Source organism: Erinaceus europaeus, chromosome 8, assembly GCF_950295315.1.
Source record: "Erinaceus europaeus chromosome 8, mEriEur2.1, whole genome shotgun sequence".
Classification (NCBI taxonomy): domain Eukaryota; kingdom Metazoa; phylum Chordata; class Mammalia; order Eulipotyphla; family Erinaceidae; genus Erinaceus; species Erinaceus europaeus.
Window position 1 is genome coordinate 3282886 of NC_080169.1, and position 25102 is coordinate 3307987.

Sequence of the window (25102 nt, forward strand, 5' to 3'; positions counted from 1 at the left end):
TGACCACAGGGTTGGGGAAACACCCAGAGGGCTGGAGGGAGAGAATCCTAGCAAAGTACGTCCCCAGGGAATATGCCTCAGACAGTTCTGTGGTCCAGTTAGGTAGACTCTTGCCTGGCGCCTTAGGGTGGGACAGACTGTCCCTCTGGGTGACTGCCAGTCTTTGCCTGTGATGGGTTCCCATGGGGTTGCACGCTGTTTGCCGTGGTCTTTCTCTGATGGGCAGCAGCTGCACGATGAGGCTGAAGTGACGTATGTTTGCTGCTTCTGCAGCACGAGCCAACTAGATTTAGCAATTTGACAAAAGAGCCAGAGTTTTATGACTACTTGCTGGGCCCCAGCAGCATCTGGGGGAGCCAGGCACAAGCTGGGAGGTAGGACTGAAGGCCCGGTGAAGTGGGGTTTACAGATACCCTGAGCCTAACCCTTTCTGTGTGCAGTGCTCAATCGGGAGCTGTTTCTTTCTGCTTGTGCCACTTGCCCCCTAGTACTTTCGCTCTCCAGAACATAGTGACCTGGGAAATGTCAGTTTTTCCCTCTCCCTCTCCCTCTCCCTCTCCCTCTCCCTCTCCCTCTCCCTCTCCCTCTCCCTCTCCCTCTCCCTCTCCCTCTCCCTCCCTCTCCCTCTCCCTCTCCCTCTCCCCCTCTCCCTCTCCCTCTGTTTTTTATTTACCCTCTTGACATCCACATCACCTTTCCCCTGATCAGGGAGATTGTAAAGTCAAAATGTACCAAGTTCCAATACATTTGCTTTTGCATCATTTTAGCCATGTGGCTAAACACTTCCACATGCTTTCTTTTCTCCCCTCCCCTCCCCTCCCCTGCCCTCCCCTCCCCTCCCCTCCCCTCTCCTCTTCTTTTCCTTTCTTTCATTTTCTTTCCTTCTCTTTTTCTTTTCTTTTATTGAGTTAATAATGATCAACAAGACCATAGGATAAGAGGAATACAATTCCACACAACTCCCACAACCCGAGTTCTGTGTCCCATCCCCTCCACTGGAAGCTTTCCTATTCTTTATCCTTCTGGGAGCATGGACCCAGGATCATTATGGGGAGCAGAAGGTGGGAGGTCTGGCTTCTGTCACTGCTTCTCTGCTGGACATGGGCGTTGGCAGGTGGATCCACACCCCCAGCCTGTTTCTGTCTTTTCCTAGTGGGGCCGGACCCTGGGGAGGTGGGGTTCCAGGATACTTCCAAGGTCATCTGCCCAGGGAAGACAGGTTGGCACCATGATAGCATCTGCAACTTGGTGGGTGAAATGCATTAAGATATAAAGCAGAACAGATTTGTATTTGTTTAATAATCAGGAACCTAAAGGTAAGACTATAGCAGATGAAGATTTGGGGGTCTCCATTTTGGAAAAAGCTAGTAGGTCTATTTAAAGTATATTGCAAGGGGCCCGTGACTTTACTAACTTTTTGCCTGAGCCCGACAGCTAACATGCAGGTGGGCTAAAGGTAATGTCTGGGGAGATGGTGTCCGAGTTGAAAACAGGAAAAGAAAGCTGAAAAGGGAAAAGAAAGCTGGATCAGGGAAGAGAGTAGCTCCCAAATATGGGGAAATTGTATACACACCTTTATATAGCGATGTAAACCCCATGGATCTGACCTGGCCCATAGTCAGCACAGGAGCCTGTGTGGCCTCTGCATCCCTGTAGGTCTGAGCTCGCACTCTGTGCTTACAGCTGGGAGCATTCCAGGCTGCACTACTTGCAGGGCCCCTGCCCCTTGCTTTCAAGGAGAACACCAACCGCTTAGAAAGAAGTGCTAGATGAGCCTGGCTTTCCGTTGTTTCAGCCTTTCATCTTCATCTTTGAGCTTTTTTTTTTTTTTTTTTTTTTGTTATCATGTTATTAGCCCAGAATTTCCCTGATGTCGCCACTCCTCAAGCTTTGTGTCTCATTTTCCTCAGTCTCAGTTTCTAATTCATCTTTTCAGCTTGATAATGAAATGTTCAAGCAGGGAGGGAGGGGATAGCTGTTTTTCCTATACATCTGTGCTGGCCAGACGCTTGTCGGGGTGGAGTGTCCGGAGGGGAGCTCTCAGACTCAGAGTTGGAAGGGCCAGAGGGAGGCCAGAGGAGGGCTGCTTGTGGCAGCTACAAAGGGGTCACGAAAAGGATTGCTGGGAAGAGCAACAAGGTCAACTCAGGGCTGTGTCCAGCGCCTCAGTACCTCAGTGGTGGTGATTATTTTCAGTTACGATGATGTGCTGATCTAATTTAACTTGGTGGAGAGAATGCTCAGGGGAGCTTTAGCAGCCTTCAAATATGTGGGAAGGAAATTTAATGGTGAAAGGACAAAGAGGAACACTAATATGAGAGTTGCAACATCTTAGCGCAAGCCTCTCTGCTGACTTTGGCCTCTCATGCACTTTGGGGGTGAGTCCTGGCTTCTCAGCTGCTAGGCTTGTGCTTGCTTGTGATGATGGACCCTTCCCAAGTAGCCTGTGTCCTGCTGCAGATGAAATTATGCTCCTTTCTTTGAACCACAGGATTAAAAAATTAGGGGGCTGGACGCAAGGACCCACCAAAGGATCTGGGCTTGAGCCCCTGCTCCTCACCTGCAGGGGACAAGAGACACTCTCTGAGCTGTGAAGCAGGGATGCAGGTGTCTGTCTTTATCTTTCCCTCTGTATCTCCCTCCTCTCCATTTCTGTCTGTCCTGTTCAGTAAAATGGAAAAAAAATGGAAGCGGCTCTGACTGGTTTTTTGTTTGCTGTCGGTGTGTAACTGTGAAGGAAAGCTTACACAGAAGAATTCTCCTCTTTCCTTTCTTTATTTGACTCCTAAGCATTTCATGTCCTGTCCTAGTCCACATCTATGTTTTACACTCATATAACCCTTTTTTAAATAACTTTAAAAAATGTTAATTTTTTAATATTTATTCCCTTTTGTTGCCCTTGTTTTATTGTTGTAGTTATTATTGTTGTTGTTGATGTCCTCATTGTTGGACAGGACAGAGAGAAATGGAGAGAGGAGGGGAAGACAGAGAGGGGGAGAGAAAGACAGACACCTGCAGACCTGCTTCACCGCCTGTGAAGCAACCCCCTACAGGTGGGGAGCCGGGGCTCGAACCGGGATCCTTATGCCGGTCCTTGCGTTTTGCACTATGTGCGCTTAACCCACTATGCTACTGCCTGAATCCCTTCATATAACCTTTTAAAAAGTATTTTATTTATTTATTCTTGATAGAAACAAGGGAAATTCAGAGAGGTGAGGGAGATAGAAGGAGAGAGACAGAGAGACACCTGCAGCCCTGCCTCACCACTTGCAAAGCTTTCCCCCTGCAGGTGGGGGCCGGGGGATTGAACCTGGGTCCTCGCACAGTGTAACATGTGCACTCAACCGGGTGCGTCCCCGCCTGGCCACACCATCTGACCTTTCATCCCTAGGTTCTGGTGGGCCTCTGCTCACCTGGTGGGGCACCGTGTTTCCACACTGTTCCCCTGGTAGGTAGTCTCTGCTCTTTGGGGCCAGTCAGGATGTTTCTAACCTTGATTCTGTGTCCTGCAGCTCGGCAGCCAGAGGGTGACTAGCAGAAGAAGGATGGAGTGGGCGGTAGTGACCCGCATGTCTCAGGAGCTTCAAGGATGGGCAGCAGCAGTCCTGTCCTGAGGCATCTTGGGCTCTTATGTCTCTGGCTCTGTGGTTCATGTCCAGAGAAAATGACCTGTGGTGGTCACTGGATTCATGTCACAATTTACTGTTCATGTCCTAGTACATCTCTCTCTCTCTCTCTGCTTCTCTGTGAAAGACTTAAATGCGTTGCACTCAGCATTTGTGTGAGGGATTTGTAAGAATTCTGAGTCTTAGGTAACTTTTTTGCTTATGTCTTCCTTTTTTAAATTAATTTTTTTAGTATTATCTTTATTTATTTATTGGTCAGAGACAACCAGAAATTGAAAAGGAAGGAGGAGAGAGAGAAGGAGAGAGACATCTGCAGCCCTGCTTCACCACTCACAAAGCTCTCCCCCTGCAGGCGGGGTCTGGGGCTTCTTACACTTACACCTGGTTAAACACACACATTACAGGGCACAAGGACCTGGGTTCAAGCCCCTGTTTCCCACCTGCAGGGGGAAAGCTTCTTAAGTGGGGAAACAGGGCTATAAGTCTCTCTCTCTCTCTCTCTCTACCTCCATCTCCCCTCTCAATTTCTCTCTGCCTCTATCCAATAATAAATAAATATTTAAAAAGAGATAGATCCAAGTTAAAAAAAAAAGAATACAGAAGGATCCGAGTTCAAACCCCCAGATCCCACCTGCAGGGGAAAGCTACTGGACGACTGAGGGTGTACCATATATATATTCATTTATTTATTTTGATTCAGTAATTTGAAGATCCAATGAATTCACTTGCCCCAGAGTAAATGTGAGCTTGTGTTTCCATTTTAAACTTCTTTCTTTCTTTTCTTTTTTCTTTTTCTTTTTTGTAATGATGACTTTCCTGTTATCCTAGCTTATATGATTGTGTACATCAAGTGTAATGGTGGGAAAATTAACCAGCTACATTGACTGAAAGGTGAAAACATGAAGTTGTTTTCAGGGAATTATGAAATATATATATATATATATAATGGAAACACTGACAAGACCATAGGATAAGTGAGGTACAATTCCCACCACCAGAAGCTCCATATCCTATCCCATCCCCTCCCCTGATAGCTTTCCCATTCTTAAATCCCATAGGAGTATGGACCCAGGGTCATTATGGGGTGCAGAAGGTGGAAGGTCTGGCTTCTGTAATTGCTTCCCCGCTGAACATGGGCGTTGGCAGGTGGATCCATACTCCCAGTCTGCCTCTCTCTTTCCCTAGTGGGGCAGGGCTCTGGGGACACATTGGTGGGGTCATCTGCTCAGGGAAGTCCGGTTGGCATCATGGTAGCATCTAGAACTTGGTGGCCCAGGCAAGACAGAGGCCCTGATTCATGAAATATATATTTACAGAGGAATATGTAGCAAGCAAAAGTAATTATACAATGAAATTCTCTCTATAGAAATTTACTTTTAAAAAACAGATATTACTGCTCCCCTTGAGTTGGTCACATGATGATTACTGTGACTTAAAATTCAGTGTGTTTTATCTCAAATAAATCTAGATAAAACACATTATCTAGAACATATTCTAGAGGGAAGACCAATAAAGTATGCTAGATATTACAATGTCACAAAACCAGGAAAAAGTAGCAATATATTACCTAGTGGTATACATAAAATGGAGCATTCCACTGTTAACAGTGCTGAATCACATTGTTACATCCGAGCTTAGGTGCACTGAAATGCCCTCATTGGGGAGGTGTTCTTTTTTCTTTTATTTAACGTAACTTTTAAAAATAAACTGAGGGGGCTGGTTGATGGCGTACCTGGTTGAGCACACATGTTACAATGTGCAAAGACCCAAGAGGGGAGAGAGAGAGGGAGAGGGAGAGAGAGAGGGAAGAAGAGAGAGGGGGAGAGAGAGAGGAGAGAGAGAGGGAGAGGGGGGAGAGAGAGAGGGAGAGGGGGGAGAGAGAGAGGGAGAGGGAGAGAGGGAGAGGGAGAGGGAGAGGAGAGAGAAGGAAGGAGGAAGGAGGAGAGAGGAAGAGGTATTAAAATGCCATTCTGACTAATCTCGGAAGCTAAGCAGGGTCAGGCCTGGCTAGTAACTGGAAGACAGGCTTCCTGGGAATACTAGGCATACCAGGAGGACCTAGGTTCAAGCACTCCATCCCCATCTACAGAGAAGAGGCTGCCGTGGTGGGTCAGGCTGCATGTGCCTCTCTTGATCTGTCCCTTTCTCTTGTCTGATTTCTCACTGTCTCTCATATTAGAACATTTTAAAAATGAAACAAAAAATGAAAAAATGAAAAAAAAACCAAACAGAAGCACTATTCCTCAGTGCAGTTCCTTTGGTGCTGTCCATGGTGCTTCCATATGGTTCCAGGGATCAAACCCAGTCCCTCCTGGATGGCAGTGTGCCCTTTACTTTCTGAGCTGTCCTCCAGCCCTGGAGGGAAATTCCTTTTGTGGTTGTCAGATCTCAAGGTGCTGATAGATAAGAGGCCCACCTCTGTTTCTGTGAGATAATCATCTAACAAGAAATTATTGAGACTCATTCAGTGACCTGCTTATGTCTAGAGAGCCAAGGTGATCTGGATAATCTCAGACAGGCAGTGAAATTTAGTTGACACTATCTTTCCTTCTGTGAACTCTGGAAAAGTAAGTACTGTAGGCCATTAGTGTTACAACATGGGAGGTGCTGTGTGTGTGTGTGTGTGTGTGTGTATGTGTACGTGTGTGTATGTATGTGCATGTGTGTTTGTGCTGGCCCCTTTCCTTCTTGGACTGTAAGCTCTTCTAGGGCAAAAGATGTTTCTGATTAATATTCTCTGTCTTACCAAAACCTGGCACAGTGCCTGACCCATAGCAGGGACTCCAAAACATTTGTTGAACAGTTTCATGGAATTTTAGTAAGATAGATCTGAATTCTACTGTGCAAAATATCAGCCTGCAGAAAATCCAGGCTTATGGTCATCATGTCAATATATATATTCCTGATCATACTTTCACCTTTATGTTAGATTTTAAAGCATCTGAGGGGCCGAGGAGCCAACATAATGATTGTGCAAAGGATTTTCATGCCTGAGGCGCCAAGGTTCCGGTTTCAATCCCCAGCACCACCATCAACCGGAGCTGAGCAGTCTCTCTCTATTTCTATCTCTATCACTCTCAGTCTTTCTTGCTGAATATTTTTCATTAAAGTAAATAACATTTGTTTAAAAAAGGGGAGGGGGAATAGCATAATGATTATACAGAAAGATTCTCATGCTTGAGGTTTTGGTAACTTGGATTCAATTCCCTGCTCATCATCAGCCAAAGATGAGCCATGGTCTGGTAAAACAAACAAACAAACAAACAAACAAACAAAAAACAACCAGACACACACACACACACCCCCTTTAAAGCATCTAGGAGAAATCATATTCATTTTTTGGGTAGAGAAGAGAAACTGAGAGTGAATGGTAGATAGGGAGGGAGAGAGACAGAGAGACCCCTGCAGCCCTGCTTCACCACTCATGAAGCTTTCCCCCTGCAGGTGGGGAGCAGAGGCTTGAACCCGGGTCCTTGCACATAGTAACATGTGTGCTCAACCATAGTAATGTGTGCATCGCTACCTGACCCTAAAAGGCCAAGTATTAAGGGCGGCAATCATTACTGATCATTTCTTTTTCAAAAACGAGGGCACGTGCTGGGAATCCTTCTAGCTACGAGTTTACATAGGCTGTGTCTGGGGGTAGCCGTTCACTTCCATTTCTTTGTACTGCCGTAGTCAGAGAGGGCACACGTGCAGACTTGGCACTCACTGATGGCTTAATGGCTCCAAAAGTGGAAGCTGGTGGATTCAAACTACATTCTAAACCTGTGAAATAAATCTGTGGCTTCTCCAGTTCTGTCTGACATCTGCATGTGGCCCTTGGGAAAGTCTCAGCCAAGAGAACAGACCGCTAATGGCCCTCGTGAATGAGTCAGACCAAGCTCACTCAGAATCGCTTTCTCTAGGGGGATGTTGTCTGGGGAGAGCGTTTTCAGCTCAGGGAAGTCTGGCGAGCTAGAAAGAAGCCTCCTGCCCCTCTGCCCTGTTGACTTACATTCCTTAGGCTCACAGGAGACCCTCTGCTCTCAGTGCCAACGTGAACCCAGCTCAGGAGCTGAGCTCTTTCCAACGTGTGAGGTGTTATTTAGAGGCAGGAAGGCAGGAACCAGCTCGAAGGGCTGCCGTCTCAGGGGTCCCTTTCAAAGGCACTATGATTGCCGGCGGTCTGGGTCAATTGTGTAGATGTCTTTAAAAGTGTCTCACCGGTGACCAGAAAGTCACTTTGTCAAGATGACAGATGGGCCCTGAGCACTCCTCCCCCTCTACCCCGACTGTTCCCTGTGATGTCAGCTTCATGTACTTGTCAGGAGCAGGTATTTTTGTAGCTCCCGACAGTGCTTGGGCTTCCACAGGGAAACCTGTGAAAATCATCTGCTCTGCAAATTAAAAGGAAAAAAAATTCTGCTCAGTGACTAGTTGTTGACCTGCAGGAATGAGGGATATTTGAGAAGCTGTTGAGTCCCACCCACTGCGGGTGGCTGGTGTGAGCAGAAGCTGTGTGCTGACAGGAGGACGCACGGCCCACAGGGACGGTCTCCTGAAGTGGTTTCAGACGCCACCACTGGTCGTCGGCAAGGCCCAGATTCAGCCTCAGCCATCCAGCTTCCATGGTTTGAATGTGTGTTCTCTTTTTTGATGAAGACACACATAAGTGTGTGATGAAAAAGACCTGTGAGTTACTGACTTCTTTGTATAGCCGGAGACTCTAGCTGCTTCTACTTATCTATTTCTTCCTTTCTTTTCTTTTCTTTTCTCTTCTCTTCTCTTCTCTTCTCTTCTCTTCTCTTCTCTCTCTCTCTCTTTCTTTCTCTCCTTCCTCCCTTCCTTCCTTCCTTCCTTCCTTCCTTCCTTCCTTCCTTCCTTCCTTCCTTCTTTCTTTTGCCTTGTGGGTTATTTACTTGGGGCTTGATGCCTGCACAATTCCCCTGCTCCTAGTGGCCGTTTTGTTCTGTTTATTTTTTTTTTTAATTTTGTATTTGTTATTGATAGTTTGTTAAAAGATTGTAAGATGACAGTGTCTGTTTCCATCCACACCCACCAGCAGAGTTCTGTCTGCCACCCTCCCACCTCACAAAGATCACCAGCAGAGTTCTCACGGTTTACTTGCTTCTGTTTCATTTGGATTTTTTTTTTTTTTTGGCAAGTTCATGTGAATCAGATCCCCAGATTCCACATATGAGTGAAACCATCTGGTAGCTGTCTTTCATCTCTTTACTTATTTTGCTAAACAGAATCACCTCCAGTTCCATCGATTTTGTCCCAAAGGACACAATATCATCTTTCTTTTTGATTGCAGAGTAGTATTCCGTGGAATATGTATCCCACGGCTCCTTCATCCAGTCATCTGTTGATGGGCATTTAGGCTGCTTCCACTCTTGGGCTTCTGCGAATAATGCAGCTATGGACATAGGGGCACATATGTCTTTTCTGTTCCTAGTGGAGTGTGAAGAAAGAAAGAGAGGAGGGGGGCGGTGACCAAGAGAAGGAAAGACACCTACAACACTGATCAACTGCTCCTGAAGCTTGCCCTCTGCAGGTGGGGACTGGGGATTTGAACCCAGGTTTTTGTGCATGTGAGCATATGTGCTCTGATGCATGCACCACTGCCTGGGTGCGTAGCCCCTTCTGTGGTGGTGATTCAGGATAGGAGCTGCCAAGGCAACGCTTCTAGGTATATGCTTTCTTAAGAGCCATCATCTTCCCTATGAAAGTTACTCTCGTTTAATTATATTTAATTTCTTTTTTTATTAGAGACAGCCCGAAACACTATTCTGGCATATAAAGTGCTGGAGGTGGAACCCAGGGCTTCACACGTGCACGACAGGCAAAATACTTCCTAGGAATATATCTTAAGGAGTCAAACACACGCATCCAAAAAGTCATGTGTATATATCTGTTCATAGCAGCACAATGTGTAAGAGCCCAAACCTGGAAGCAGCCCAGGTGTCCAACAACAGATGAGTGGCTGAGCATGTTGTTGTCTAGATACACAATGGAATACTACTCAGCTGTTAAGAATGATAAAAGTCAATGGTCCAGGAATTGGTGCAGTGGACAAAGGGTTGGACTCTCAAGCATGAGGTCCTGAGTTCTATCCCCAGCAGGACATGTACCAGTGATATCTGGTCATTTCTCTCTCCTCCTATCCCTATCATAAATAAATAAATCAATAAAAGAATGATGAAGGCACCTTCTTTGACCCATCTTGGATGGAGCTTGAAGGAATCATGTCAAGTGAGATAAGCCAGAAAGAGAAAGATGAGTATGGGATGATCTCACCTCATGGACAGAAGTTGAGAAAGAAGAACAGAGAGGGAGACACAAAGCAGAGCTTGGACTGGGTCTGGTGTATGGCGCCAAAGTAAAGGACTCTGGTCGGGGACGGGAAGATTTTAAGCTCCTGTGTAGGGCACAGGTCTATGGTGGTGGGAACGGTGTTGATCTAGACTCCTAGAAACCTACAGTCTTATAAGTCAGTATTAAAAAAAAAAGAAATGGTACTTCGATGGAAAAAATAAATTAAGGAATATAAAAACGAAAAACAAAGCGCCAGCTGATGCCCTTGGCGCTGACGCCTCATCGCCTCCCTGGCCTTTACTGACCCGGCTGGCGACTTCTGTGCTGTTCCCTGAGACGGAACCGATGCCCCCACCCTCAGCATCTGCTGGTTCTTGGATTCAGACTCTCATCACTCGGAACAGAATGTCCTTGGGCGGCACAGTGATATCTATAGGCTGTCATCTCCCGGCTGCTTTGTTGTTGTTTTCTCGGTGGGCAGAGAAGTTGCTTCACTGTTGGTCATGTGCTGAAGGGCGTCCAGCAGTGCAAGTCGATTAAAGGCTTTCTGAGCATTCAAGCAGGACCACATCTGTGTGAGCCCACGCTGTTCTATAAGTCGTCTGTTCCCTCCTACCCCATTAACACCTTGTTTCTGAGTCTGGGGACCTCTGCATATGCTTTATTATTATTATTATTATTATTATTATTATATTTTCTGCAGTGCTGACTCCATCCCACATTCCAGCTATTTTGAGTCTCTTCCAGTGGGGAAGGAGAGAAAGGTGGAGGTGAAAATTCAGATCCGAACAAGATAGGAAGCTCAGATGTAATCCCTCCTGGTTTACTTAGCTGGCTCCTGTCCCCTGCAGGCGGGGGCACACAGCTTCCCTTCTGCTTTTTTTTTTCCAATCTGTTTTGGGAGTCTGAGTATGGTGACAGGGCTGTATTTGTGATGGACGCCACAGACGGGCTGCTCTGTGTTCAGTCCACCCCAGTTACGTGAATGTGTTGCAGCCAGCAGAGTCCTTGCTTATATGATGTACAGCATAATGGAAACCAGGCAGCTGCTACTTTCTTTGGGCTACTATTTTTATTTGGTGGTTATTTCTTTTGTGTTCTGCCATCTCTAATGTTTTGGTTCTATTTCAAAAAAATATGATTAAACAGAATGAGGAGCTGTCGGATGCTGCCCTGTTTTAAATCAGAGCTGTGCTTGAGCAGCTGGGACGTTCCAATGGTCTGCATTTCTTTGTTCTCAGACTTCCTAGAAAAGGTCCCTACAGCCCCCACCAAAAAAAAAAAAAAAAAAAAAAGCAGGGCCTCAATCTTTAGACAGCATTAGGATTCCCAAACAATTCCTCCAATAAACTAAAGCCTATTAAAAAGAGAGAGAGAGAGACAGAGAGACAGAGAGAGAAACGTTAGGTGGCTTACACAGAAAAGGGCTCCTTCTTAATTTCCCGTTGCCTCTGCTCCCACGTGTCATATTTTCAAGGTCTACAGGATCAGGAGAACACTGTCACTGAGTGATGTATGGGGCCATATATCAGCAGAACATCGTCTTTGTAGAGGATGTAGGTACGGAAAGACATGATTCTGGCCAGACAGAGCAGCGGGGGTCTCACTTCTTTTCACCACCCCCCCTGCTTTTTTCTTTAATCTCCCTCTGTTTTGTGTTGCAGAGAAGTGAATTTCTTCATGGGATATGACTTGTTGCAAAATAATCGTGGGGCCCCAGTGGGCTTCATAAAGTCTTTTAAATGGCTGGGCTTCAAGGGCAGCTTTGTTCAGAGTTTGCACTGTGAGCTGGTCTGGAGGACTCACTAAGCCTAGACAGGAGGGGGGGGAAAAAAAAAGAATACTCCCAGATGTAGTGCGATAAATTGTAGCAATGCTCTTGTTAGACACTTGAACACTGAATTAAAAAAAAAAGCATGCTCATGTAAGATACTGTCAATATTAAGTCTCCAAAAGCATTGCCCTGGGCTGTCGCCAAGCCCCTGGGAGACGTACCCTCCTGCTTGGATGGAAGAAGCAAGGCAGCACTTGGCAACTTTGGGTCCTGGTTCTGGGCGGTCTTATAAATGACCAGCCACTTGGAGGCTAAGGCTTGTTTGGAGTTTGCAAGTCCGAGACTTAATCCATCTTTCCTAAAAGGCACTGTTTTTCCTGGTGGGTTCAAAATGAAACTATAAACCACCAAGGTTAATAGTGGTCTAAAAATGGGAGTGCTTAACAAAGGCAAACATTTAAATTCTTAACTGCAAGGAAGAGATGGCTCATGTTAGCCTCTACATCAAGTTGCATTGCATAGAGATTAAAATCCTTGGCCTCGCTCTCAGGATTGTGAGTTTGAATTTCTCTCTGCTGCCTTAGCTAGTTATGGAAGTCGGAGTACTCTGTCTAATCACTCAGTTGGCTTTAACCCCCCAAATGTGGGGAATGGCTGCCTTGTTGTGAATCTTTCCAATGACACAATACACCAAACATGTTCAGCACAATCTAGCAAAAACAGATTTTTTTTCTATACATGTCAGATGCTATTATTCTTAACAGCTCAGCTGCCAAGCCTGACAAAATGCTTATGTCTCTTCATGGCTTGGTTAGAGTTAGATTTACTCCATAGTTTTGGAAAGAATCTGAAAAAAAAAAAAGTGGTAGAGGTTGGATCCTCAGCATGAGCTGGGTTTGCTCTTCTGGGTAAGCTAACCGGATCACACCTGCAGAGACCACGGACACCACCCACCCCTGACACGACTCTGTACAGCTGAGAGAAGAAAAGAGGCCTTGGGGAATCATTTTATTAACTGGGAAGTCTGGGTTACTTCCCTTTCCACAAATACTTCCTCACCGTAAGAGTGGTTTTGTTGGTATTGTTCTCTCCAGTGTTCTCAAACCTGCTCGAACCAAGAGATGTGACCCAGAATCCCGTGTTTGTACTTTGTAGTGAACCAAACTGTCTTTCCTTATTTATTTTTTTTTTCTTTCCTCCCAGCTCTTTCTGTTATGAGACAATTCATTGTACTATCAGTAACGAAGAGCAAGCAAGTAAGAGCTTAATTAAAAGAATAAGTCATCAGTCAAACATAATACTGCCATCTTGACCACGAGAGCCATCTCAGTGCCTCCCAACTCCCCAACCCCTCACTTCCTTCATAATAAGTTTCTGTGAGATTAAGAACAGATTTTGGCCAAAGAAGACAGACTGGAGCGGGTACAAGCTTGTATTACCTCCTCTCTGCAGGCTCATATGGGATGGCAAGAATGTCCCCAGACTGTATATTCCACAGGGGGACTTGCTTCATTTTAATTTTCCAATGATCAAAACCTCTGACAGGCAATGTATCTTCCTCTTCTTGGTTGTACCTGTCTGTTCACTTTTGTCTGCATTTCTGTGTTCTAGACCCATAATGTTCTGAAGTCAGGTCTGTTTGTGTTTAAGTTTTGGCTTGGCCTTCTGTGACACTTTTCACAGATCACCTTGAAACACAGGAAGGGGCCCTCCATATCTGGCCCAGGTGGCCTGTCTAGAAAACTTCCAAAGGAACTCACCTATGGGGAGCTGGGCGGTGGCGCAGTGGGTTAAGCACACATGGCGCAAAGCACAAGGACCGGCATAAGGATCCTGGTTTGAGCCCCCGGCTCCCCACCTGCAGGGGAGTCGCTTCACAGGCAGTGAAACAGGTCTGCAGGTGTCTGTCTTTCTCTCCCCCTCTTTGTCTCCCTCTCCTCTCTCCATTTCTATTTGTCCTGTCCAACAACAAGGGCATCAATAACAACAACAACAACAACAACAACAACAACAACAACAAAACAAGGGCAACAAAAGGGAAAAACAAATTCTGAGCAGAGAAACCCACCCACACACTAATCAGTTCCTAATACCTCAGCAGTCAAGGGGGAGTGAACGCGACTGCAGCATGCAACACCTTAACTTTTAATGCTCCGTGTTAGTCACTTACCTTCCGGAACGGCTCCTAATCCAGGCCCTGGGAAACCAGGTTCTGTTCCCCAAGTTCACTCCTTGCTAACTCTTACTTATTTATTGCCTCCAGGGTTATTGCTGGGGCTTGGTGCCTGCATTATGAATCCACTACTCCTGGTGGCCATTTTATTTCCATTTTATTGGATAAGACAGAGAGAAATTCAGAGGGGAGAGGAGACAGAGAGGGAGAGAGAAAGACAGACACTTGCAGACCTGCTTCACTGCCTGTGAAGCGACTCCCCTGCAGGTGAGGAGCCAGGGGCTGGAACCCAGATCCCTGTGTGGAACTGTGTGTGCTTAGCCAGGAGCGCTTATCCCAGCCCTCTTTGTATTCACTTTTTGAGAGAGCTGAGCCACTTGACTTCCTTGTGTGCTGTTCTTACATCTGCAGATTGTCAGAAACCCGTTGAGGAGTAATGAAATCATGTCTGCAGAGCTCTTTAGAAGAGACACGCTATGTAAACATGAAGTATTATTCTTCTGTTTATAAGAAATTTTAATAATATTGCCTAGGAGAAATTGTGATCTGTCTTCAAAAGTCCCATAAAGTTCCCTTTGGCTCTTCTGGGGGATGGAGTTGGGTTACAGAAGGTGCTGACCTCTTTGACTTCATTCATGGAGAGACGCAAAGTCCCATAGAGAATACTTGCAAGGGTGTTGGGAGCACTTCCTCACTGGGAAACCTGACACGAGAATACATATTCCTGAGAACAGACTCCTCTGTGAACAGTTTTGAGACTGGCGAATAGTAAATCACTATTGTGCGTGCACCTCAAATAAATCCTGTAATGAGATTTAGATCGGGGGTCGGCACACCAGAGGGTGTTCAGAGCAAGGGGAGACTTGGTTCTGTACCTCTCCTCTGGTGCCTTCCACTGCAGAGTTTGATCTGCTAGTCCGTGGTGTTTTGGTTTTTATTCAAGAGCTAGTGAGACTTTGCAGAGTAAGGAGGAAGTGTGCTGTCTCTCTTGCTCCCATGGTGCAGAGCAAAGCAAGGCTTGTGCACCAGTCTTTGGTGTGGCCACTCTGGGACTGTCCCTGCTAAGCTGCTTTAGTTCTCAGCATCTGTGCTGGCCACCCTCCCTCCACACAGTGTCTGCAGGCTTGGAATATGGCACCAAAGTGAACGTCTCTGGGTGGAGGGGGAGGGTAAATGTTCAGCTTCACTGTGGGAGGGGAGGGGAAGGAACACAGAACTTTGGTGGCAGGAATGGTGTCAATATACACTGCTATTAACTTACAGTCTCACAAATCTAAAAAAAGCAGTATCTGAAGATGAAAAGAGAATGCTTAATGAGTTGTGTTATAGTCAGCCAATGAGCACTAGTATCTCCAGGTCCCCTGTGAGTATTTGCACTTGGTCAGGGAATTCTCAAAGCAGTAATGTCTGTAAGCGGCCTCTCCAAATATAATTGGGCGATGAACCGACAGACGAAGGGGATGTTCATGGAGGTAGGAAGGAGAGGGAGCCTGGAGCATCTCTCACTTAGGAAGAGAGCTGCGTCCACCTGCCTCTTCACCCATCATGACACTGCTGGTTTCTGCATTTCAAGGACTTATCCAGTGTTCTTTGGAGCAGAAAAACAAACAAACAAACAAACAGACATCTTCCACAGCTTCCCACTCATCTTGATTTTCTGAAAAGGATTCTGGCGCTTAGACTGTGCTCATTTGGCAGGTGACAGCTGTTTGCATCCAAGGCAGGCTTTGATTTCCTGACAGAGATGTGCTGAAGGGAAAAATGCGTCTTCCATCAGAGGGAGGGACCCCAGTGATCCACCACCTCCCTGGTAGGCTGTGGAGGGCGGACAGAGGGATGGTAGGTATTCTTTGCATCCTTATTTCAGGAGGTTAGTAATGCTGTCCCACAGTCTAAACATATAATACCCACCAGCTGGTATTTCCCCCCATCACACTCAACTTATTATCTGCTGTGCTTTCCTCTCCAGATGTCTATCCTATTATTTTTAATACAAGTGAAATGTCAGGTAATACTTTCCATATTCCATGATAAGTTTGGTCCTGGATAAAAAAGATCTTCAAGACAAACATCTCAAAATCATTTCTTTCCTGGTTGAGGAAAGCAAACAGGAAAATATCATAATAGTGATTTGCTATCTTTTCTGTTAACTAGGATTTTTTTCTCCCTTTTTCTGTCTCCAGGGAGGGAGAAGGAGAGGAGGGAAAGGAGGGAGAGGAGGAGGAGGGAGAGGGAGAAGGGGAGGGAAAAGAAGGGGAAGGGGAGGGGAAGAGAGAGGGAGAGGGAGAGGGAGAGGGGGAGGGGGAGGGGGAGGGGGAGGGGGGAGGGGGAGGGGGGAGGGGGAGGGGGAGGGGGAGGGGGAGGGGGAGAGGGAGAGGGAGAGGGAGAGAGAGGGAATCATTTTGCTCCACACCAGACACTTCAAGAGGCATCAGCTCAGGTGGCACAGAATTCCAAAGCCCAAGGAACTCTGTGCTGCCATCTGGTGGCTTTCCTTAGACACAGCAAGCTGGATGGCAATCTCCTTTGAACTTGGCTGTGGCGGGAAGCTGTGGTTTGGCTTGCATCCTTAAGAGCTTTGTTGCCAGCTATGTACTCCTCACAAAACTCTCACTTGGCATGTCCCCTTTTACTTTCAAATGCTGGGACTTCATTTCATGTGTCTGCAGAGGCTACATTTCGGGTTTTGATATAGTTGGTCATATAGGAAGGAGGCAATGATGCAAAAAGTTGGTTTTGATAACAGGTACAATTGCAGGATGGTTATAGAAAGTGATTAAGAAAGGGACATACTGACCAAGAATGAAAAACAAACAAACAAACATGGGGATATTTATTAATTGTATACACAGGAAATGCTATTTCTTAGAGTATTCTGATATTTCCCTCTAGTATGTTGGCCATTTTGGTTTATAGATTTAGGGAAATTCTAGGAAAACTCAGATTAAAGTTGAGATCTTGTGGACAATGTGCTTGAAGATGCCTGTATGGCTCTCAGAGGTCTGACAGGAGCAGATCGCTACCAAAAAATTCAAACTGGCAAACATTCTCTTGTTACCAGAAAACAGTTGGGATTCATCTGACTTCTCTGGGTTGGTGATGACAGCTGTAGCTTTTCTTTTAATTAGAGAGTTCTTTTTACATTTGTGGAACCACTAGGCAAGGAAGGCAGCACTCTCCTGGGAGCCTTGGGCCATGTTGGTTTTGTTCTTGCCTGCACCCTTGGTGCAAGTGAGCAAAGGGTCGCCTGAACCAGGAGGCTTTGGAATCTGATGACTTTGCATCTTTCATTCAGCTGCTTCTCTCTTGTGATCCTTGAAAAAGTATGCTAAGCTTGATTTCTCTTTTGTAAAGGGGGAATGGTATAGAATTTCTGGTTAAATAATACATATATAACTCTTACCACAGAGCCTAGGGTATATATATATATATATATCCTGTGGTAAGAGTTATATATATATATATCTAGGATATATAGCAGTTGTCTAGTGAGAGTGGGATATAGCAGAAAGCATTTCTTGAATGGATAAGTGAAATAAGTGGATCAAGACCATGAGTCAGAACACAGTACACTTTTTTTCCCCCTCCATGGTCATCACTGGGGTTGGTGACGGTATTATGAATTCACTGCTCCTGGTGGCCATTTTTTTTCCATTTTATTGGATAGGACAGAGAGAAGTTGAGAGAGGAGGGGAGATAGAGAGGGTGAGGTCGTCTGCCCAAGGAAGTCAGGATGGAGTCATAGTAGCCTTTGCAACTTGGTGGGTGAAATGCAGTAAGACATAAAGCAGGACCAAATATTTAATAAGCAGGAACCATGGAGTAGGAATAAAGCAGGTGAAAGGAGAGGTCTTACGGCAGAAGGAAGCTGGGAAGTCTATTTTAGGAATGTTCCTAGGAGCCTATGGCTTCATCATCTCTGCTTGAATTTGACAGCTAGCATGGGGGTGGGTCAGGAGTATTGTCTGGGGAGATGGGGTCAGAGCGGAGAATAGAACTAAGAAGCAGGACTGGGGCAGAGAGCTACTCACAGACTTGCAGTAGATGTGTACATGCAATTATCTATTGACTGCTGTTCAGCACAGGAGCTTGCACTACCCGAGTTCCCTTCACACAGCTCACAGCCCATAGTTACATTCTAGGCCGCACTCATGGCAGGACCCGTCTTCCTCCAGCGGCAGAGCCGACTGACTGAGCCTCCCTCAGGAAGGGGGCAGCCCCTGCCACTGCTAGGTCCTAGTGAGAGTACAATCCTCAAGACGTTCATGAGGGGCTTACGAAGTTCCCAGCAGTCGTGACCAGTGGTGGTGGAGTGGGGGGTCTGTCAGGAGTTCTAGGCCCATTTGATCTATGGGCAGGTGCTCCTCAACAAATATTCATCTGGTGTCTTTTGATTTGAGCTTGAAAAAAATTCCATATGTAAGTGAAGGCATGTGATATTTGTCTTTATCTGGCTTATTTAGCACAACATCTTCAAAATCCACTCTTGGCACACATGGTAGGAGTTCCTTGGTGATTTTATGACTGAATAGTAACATTTCATTGTATTTCTTTGTATACACACACACACACACACACACACACACACACACACACACACACACATATATCTTTACATTTTAATTTTTTAAAAAATCTTTTAATCTTTTTTTAAATTATCTTTATTTATGTATTGGATAGAGACGGCCAGAAATCCAGAGGAAAGGGGGAGACAGAGAGGGAGAGAGACAGAGAGACACCTACAGCCCTGCTTCATCATTCGCAAAGCTTTTCCCCTGCAGGTGGGGACCAGGGGCTTGAACCTGGGTCCTTGAGCACTATGACATGTGCGCTCAACCAGGTGCGCCACCACCGGGCCCCTATATTTCTCCTGTATCACAACTTTTCTGTCCATTCGTTCTGTGGAAACTTAGGCTGCTCCCACATCCTCTCTATAAACATGGGGGTACAGATTCTGGTGTTGCCTTAGCTCCCATTGCGTTGCTATGTATTCCACGTGGCGGAACTGCTGAGAGATTTGACCCTTCCACCTTCAGTCTGCCGAGGGTCCTCCCTACTATTTTCCAGAGTGGTGGAACCTGATTGTTGCTCCCAACGACTTTGGTGATACGAATGGAGTTTGCCGTCCATCCTTAAACATCCCTCTTTAAAGTCCAGACTTTGCCCCTGTTGTATATCATGCCTGTAACGAATGAGTCCTACAAAAAATAAGCCGAAGGGGCCGGAGAGAGCTCACCCAGTAGCACCTCACCTTCCTGTGCACCAAGACTGGGTTTAAACAACAGAAGGGAGCGTCCTGATCCCTGGTGGAAGCCCATGGAGGGCCATGTGTCCTCTCTCTGAAGTAACTGCGGAGGTAGCAACAAAGAAGGGCAGAGGATCACACTGGCCTGCAGTGGTGCCACTCCTCTGAGAGGCTGAGGCTGGAGAAAGAAATCCAAGGAAACGGCTTGAAGTGAAGCTCAGTTCCGCCTGCCGCCATCATGGAGAAAGGTCGAGGGAGGAGATGAGAAGGACTGGAAGCCTGTGTAGCTACGTTCCCACTGGAGAGTCGCCGTCCACTTGGGGAATGTGGGCAGCTCCTGAGCCCGTTTCTCTCACTGAAGCAAGAACATGCTTCACACAGCAGTGGCTCTCAGCCGGTAACACACATCGAGGGTTACGCAGAGAGCCTGGGGCAAATACACTTCTAGTTCTGACCCTCAGGTCAATAGAACTGAACGCCCAAGAATGAGAGACTGTGCCAGTCATTCTAAGAACTCATGGTGGGGGTGTGTGGTGTGTGTGTGTGTGAGAGAGAGAGAGAGAAGAGAGAGAGGGAGAGAGGGAGAGAGAGAGAGAGAGAGAGAGAGAGAGCCCAACTGTGACACTTTTGACAGACATTGAAGAAGCACAAAAGCAATGGAAAGATATCCCTTGCTTACGATTCCAAAGAAGTATTATTGTGAGAAACAACATTCACCCAAAGCAATCCACGACTTTAATGCAATCCCTGTTGAAAATCTCAACCGCACAGCACTTCGGATTCGCAGTAAAGGGGAAGACGGCCTGTCTCCCGGGACTTACGGCCTAAATGAGCTCAGCCCCATAAGGGCTGTTACATCGTCACAGAAACCAACAACAGCAACAACAAAAGGGACTTAAACAGGAGATGATTCGGTCCCCTCGCACCTTCATCGCACATTGACAACCAATAAATGAAAAACGCACATGTCCGCAACACCACCTGGGAGAGTGGGGGCTGGGGGTCCCGGAGGCCTTTCTTTGGGTGGTCAGGCAAGTTCTGAGGCAATGCTATCAGGGGCTTTCCTGTATTGGCCTCAGGGCTTCCTCTCTGAAGTGAGGATCATTCTGTGTGCGCGTCAGCCAGCGGAGAAGTGTGAGGACTCACCTGCACCCATGGCCTCAACAAGCCATTACGGCCACGGACCAAGCCTGAAGTAGAAGTAGAGTCATTTTGAACGACTAGAGACAGCCCTACCAGACCTGGGAGACGTCGCTTACCCTGGGGGTGTCCTAGTTGATAAGTGGGAAGACGTGGAGACTTGCGAGTCTCTTTTTGAAAGAGGGGGGTCACAGTCTGGATTAATTTCAGAATTAGGCTCTGGAGCATGTTGGGTGGGGGCAGGCTCATGGATGTCCAGGGAATTCAAGCCTAGTACCGAAAACAGTGTTTTACCTTATAACCCCAGTGGGGCTAGAATTTGGTATATAGCCTTGACTTGGGCCTCAGCTTCCAACACACTTACATGGACATGCACGTACACACACACACACACACACACACTCACACATGCACACACTCATTACACATACTCACACTCATATACACACTCACACACGCACAGTCACACACACTCTCACACACAGTCATACACACATATACACACACTCACACACACACACACTTACACACACACATAATCACACATGCACACACTCACACACACACACATGCACACACACACTCTCACACACTCACACACATGCACACACATACTCACACACGCACACACACTCACACACACATGCACACACACACACACACACTCACACACTCACTCACTCGCACACTCACACATTCACACACATACATGCACACATACACTCACACACTCACATACACACTCACACACACATTCACTCACACACACATGCACACGCATACTCACACACACATTCACTCACACACATGCACACGCACACACTCACACATTCACTCACACACTCACACACACACACACTCACACTCACACATTCACTCACACACACACACTCACACATTCACACATTCACTCACACACACACTCACACATTCACACACACACACTCACACACACATTCACTCACACACACACTCACACATTCACACACACACACACTCACTCACACATTCACTCACACATTCACTCACACACACTCACACACACACTCACACACACTCACACACACACTCACACACACACAGTCTCACACACACACACACACACACACTCACACATTCACACATTCACTCACACACACACTCACACATTCACACACACACACACACACTCACACACACATTCACTCACACACACACTCACACATTCACACACACACTCACACACTCACTCACACATTCACTCACACATTCACTCACACACACACACTCACACACACACACTCACACACACTCACTCACACACACACTCACACACACACACTCACACACATACTCACACACACACTCACACACACTCACACTCACACACTCACACACACATTCACTCACACACACACGCTCACACACTCACACATTCACTCACACACACGCGCACACACACACTCACTCACACACGCACACATACACACACTCACATTCACTCACACACATACACTCACACACACACTCACACATTCACACATTCACTCACACACACACATTCACAGACACACACACACTCACACACACACACTCACACACATTCACTCACACACTCACACTCACTCACACACACACTCACACACACATTCACTTACACACACACTCACACACACATTCACTCACACACTCACACATTCACTCTCACACACACTTACACACACACGCACTCACACACAAACACACACACACTCACACACACACACACATTCACTCACACATGCACACACTCACACTCTTTCTCTCTCACGGCCTCCTTTGTTTTTCACAAGAAATGGTGAGCTCTTTCTTGCTCTCATGACACTGAGGCGCACTGGGTAGACTGGGGAGTTGCTGGGTCATCATGGATAGGCTTGAGGATGGCAGCGGAGGACCTAGGTGGGGGCTAGAGTGTCATGCGGAAAACTGAGAGATGTGACACATGGACCAACTGCTGTGCTTTACTGTCAGCCCTGAATCCCCCAATAAAGAAAAAAGTTCAACCTGAACATACATTTTCCCCTAACTTTTAATGTCTCAACATTAAAACAAAATGTACATCTGTTTACTTAGATAACCAAATAAAAAGTATCAAGTAATTTAAAAATGTCCTCATTGATAGCAATAACAAGTCTATGCCTCAGCCTTGTTTGAACTTGAGAATGTCCTAGAACTCCCAACCCCCTCAGAGAGGAGGTTTGATTTAGTATTTCTATTTTTAAAATTATCTTTATTTATTGGAAAGAGACAGTCAGAAGTTAAGAGGGATAGGGGAGATAGAGAGGGAGAGGGAGAGGGAGAGGGAGAGAGAGAGGGAGAGAGAGACCAAGACCTGCAGCCCTGCTTCACCACTTGCAAAGCTTTCTCCTACAGGTGGGGACTGGGGGCTTGAACCAGGGTCCTTGTGCACTACAATGTGTGCGCTCAACCAGGTGCGCCACCACCACTCGGCCCCTGATTTAGTATTTCTCTTTCACATATTCCAGGAAGGCTGCAGATTCCTCTCAAGGTGACAGAGCTAGTTAGTCCTTTCCCTCTAATCTGCCTCCACAATCCCATAGGATAAATGTGGTAATATCAGCTTTGACTCTTTTTATTATTTATTTATTTATTTGTTTGTTTATCATTACCTCCGCATCCAGTCTGTGCATCGAAAGGCATTTCCCTCACGTTTGGGTCTTCTCTACGGCGTTTGAGCGGCTAGCCTTTCAGGACAGAACCAAGGTGCCCATGCTCAGCGCGTTGTCACCCTCATGAGGGCTAATGGGACGCAGCTGTCTCGGGACCGAGGAACACTGAGGACTGTGTCTCTGCTTGGCGTGCGGAATGTTGTTTTTTCTTGTGCTGAGCTGATTCGGTGCCCGACCTTGTCATTATTTAAGTTGGAACGTTAGATCGCTGCATTTTTAATGCACTCGACTATTAAGGATTGTTGGAAAGCCGTGTGCAAATATTTTTGTTCTCACGATGCAGCCCTGGACTAGGTAGCCCAGTGGACAAAATATGATTTACCCAAATATTATCATTTCTATAGTGTGTGCTAACAAGAAACTCAAGACCAGAATGGGAACAAGTCTCTCACCATTTGGTAATCTAGGTTACATTGGCTTGCAAGGAAGGGCATTTTCTTTTTTTATTTTCTTTCATTTATTTTTTTTAACTTTTTAAAATTACCTTTATTTACTTATTGGATAGAGGCAGCCAAAAATTGAGAGGGAAAAGGGGAGATAGAGAGGAAGAGAGAGACAGGGAGACACCTGCAGCCCTGCTTCACCACTTGCAAAGCTTTCCCCCCCCTGCAGGTGGGGACCGGGGGCTCAAACCCACATCCTCGTGTGCTCAACCCACCCGGCTCCAGGAAGAACATTTTCATCCCGTCGAGTCTGTCCTACATTTCAAAATGTCTTGTGTTTTTAGAGAGTGGTGGGTGGGGGCACCGGGAGACATCCTGTTTGCCATTACAGACTTTTCTTGCCATAATGCAGGCAGAAGGGAGGCCAGGGAAACCTCAGCCAGATGTCTGAGCTCTGGAGAGAGATGGTGTATGGAGTCGCTCTCAGCTGTCTCTTGTCTCTTTTTGCCTAGAACAAGGAAGTGACCTGTAAGCGAGAGAAGTGCCCCGTGCTGTCAAGAGACTGCGCCCTGGCCATCAAGCAGAAGGGAGCCTGTTGTGAGCGGTGCAAAGGTGATTTATGTCCTTGGCCGCCTTCCCTTTGGGTGGTTGGCTGCAGGCCTTTCCAGTTCTTTCTCTCACCTTTTTGTTCGCTCAGCTTTTGGCTGGGGTGCAAGTGCGATAGGGTGTTGGGAGGGAAACGTGTGTGTGTGTGTGTGTGTGTGTGTGTGTGTGTGTGTGTGAGAGAGAGAGAGAGAGAGAGAGAGAGAGAGAGAGTCAGCAACAAGGGGGGCTTATTAACAGAGGGGTGGAAGCATGGTGGGCATGTGCATAGTCAGTTTATTTTCTGGGGCAAGTTGTTAGAATGTCACGGAGAAGATGTAAACAAGTGCTGACAAGGGCTGGTCGACACGCACAGGAGCCTGTCAAGAAATTTCAACACTTGGTCTTTCTGAGCCCCGTCCTGGCCCTGCCCACCTCTGCTGCATATGACACACAGTTTCTCTTTTTGATTCCTATCAATATTTTTTTTCCCTTCTCTTCCCAATTAGATCCAAGTTCTTCTGCTTATCTCTGAAGTATCTCTATAATATCCTTGTTTCAAAGTTGTTTTCTGTGATCGTTGTGTGTGTGTGTCTTCTCTTTTTTTCTGATTAGTGCGTCATTGAGTCTTCACCCCTGAAGGTATTATTTTTTTTCAGATAGAAAGAGAAATGGAGAGACAGGGAGAGGGAAATCACATCACAGCACTGAAGCTTTGTTCAGTTCTGTGGGAGGTGGCCTCTGACCTGGCATAGCAGGTGTGATAGCTGGGTGAGCTGTGTTTCTGTCCCCACACATTCTTTCTTTTTATTATTTATTTATTTTCAAATTAAGTTAAATTTTTTATTTTTATGTGTTTATTATTATTTTTTGCTTCCATGGTTATAGCTGGGGCTGGGTGCCAGCACTACACATCCACTGCTCCTGGTGGCCATTTTTTTCCCCATTTTATTGGCTAGGACAGAGAGAAACTGAGAGAGGAGGGGGAGGTAGAGAGGGGGAGAGAAAGAGAGACACCTGCAGACCTGCTTCACGGCTTGTGAAGTGATCCCCCTTCAGGTGGGGAGCGGGGGCTCGAACCCAGATCCTTGCTCTTCGTACTGGCCACACACTCTGTGTTAAACGTGCTATCCCTAGTCTTGTTTCTCCCGCTCCCAGCCTGTCCGGGTGC

The 25102-nt window shown here is 46.4% G+C and overlaps 1 protein-coding gene across 1 annotated transcript in view; it reads left to right on the forward strand.

The window, feature by feature from the left end:
* BMPER (BMP binding endothelial regulator) overlaps positions 1-25102 on the forward strand; it is a 292909-nt gene that overhangs the window by 31986 nt on the left and 235821 nt on the right. Inside the window, exon 3 of the mRNA XM_060195832.1 lies at positions 23862-23961. Coding sequence (XP_060051815.1) covers positions 23862-23961 — 100 coding nt within the window. The remainder of the gene's footprint in view (positions 1-23861; positions 23962-25102) is intronic.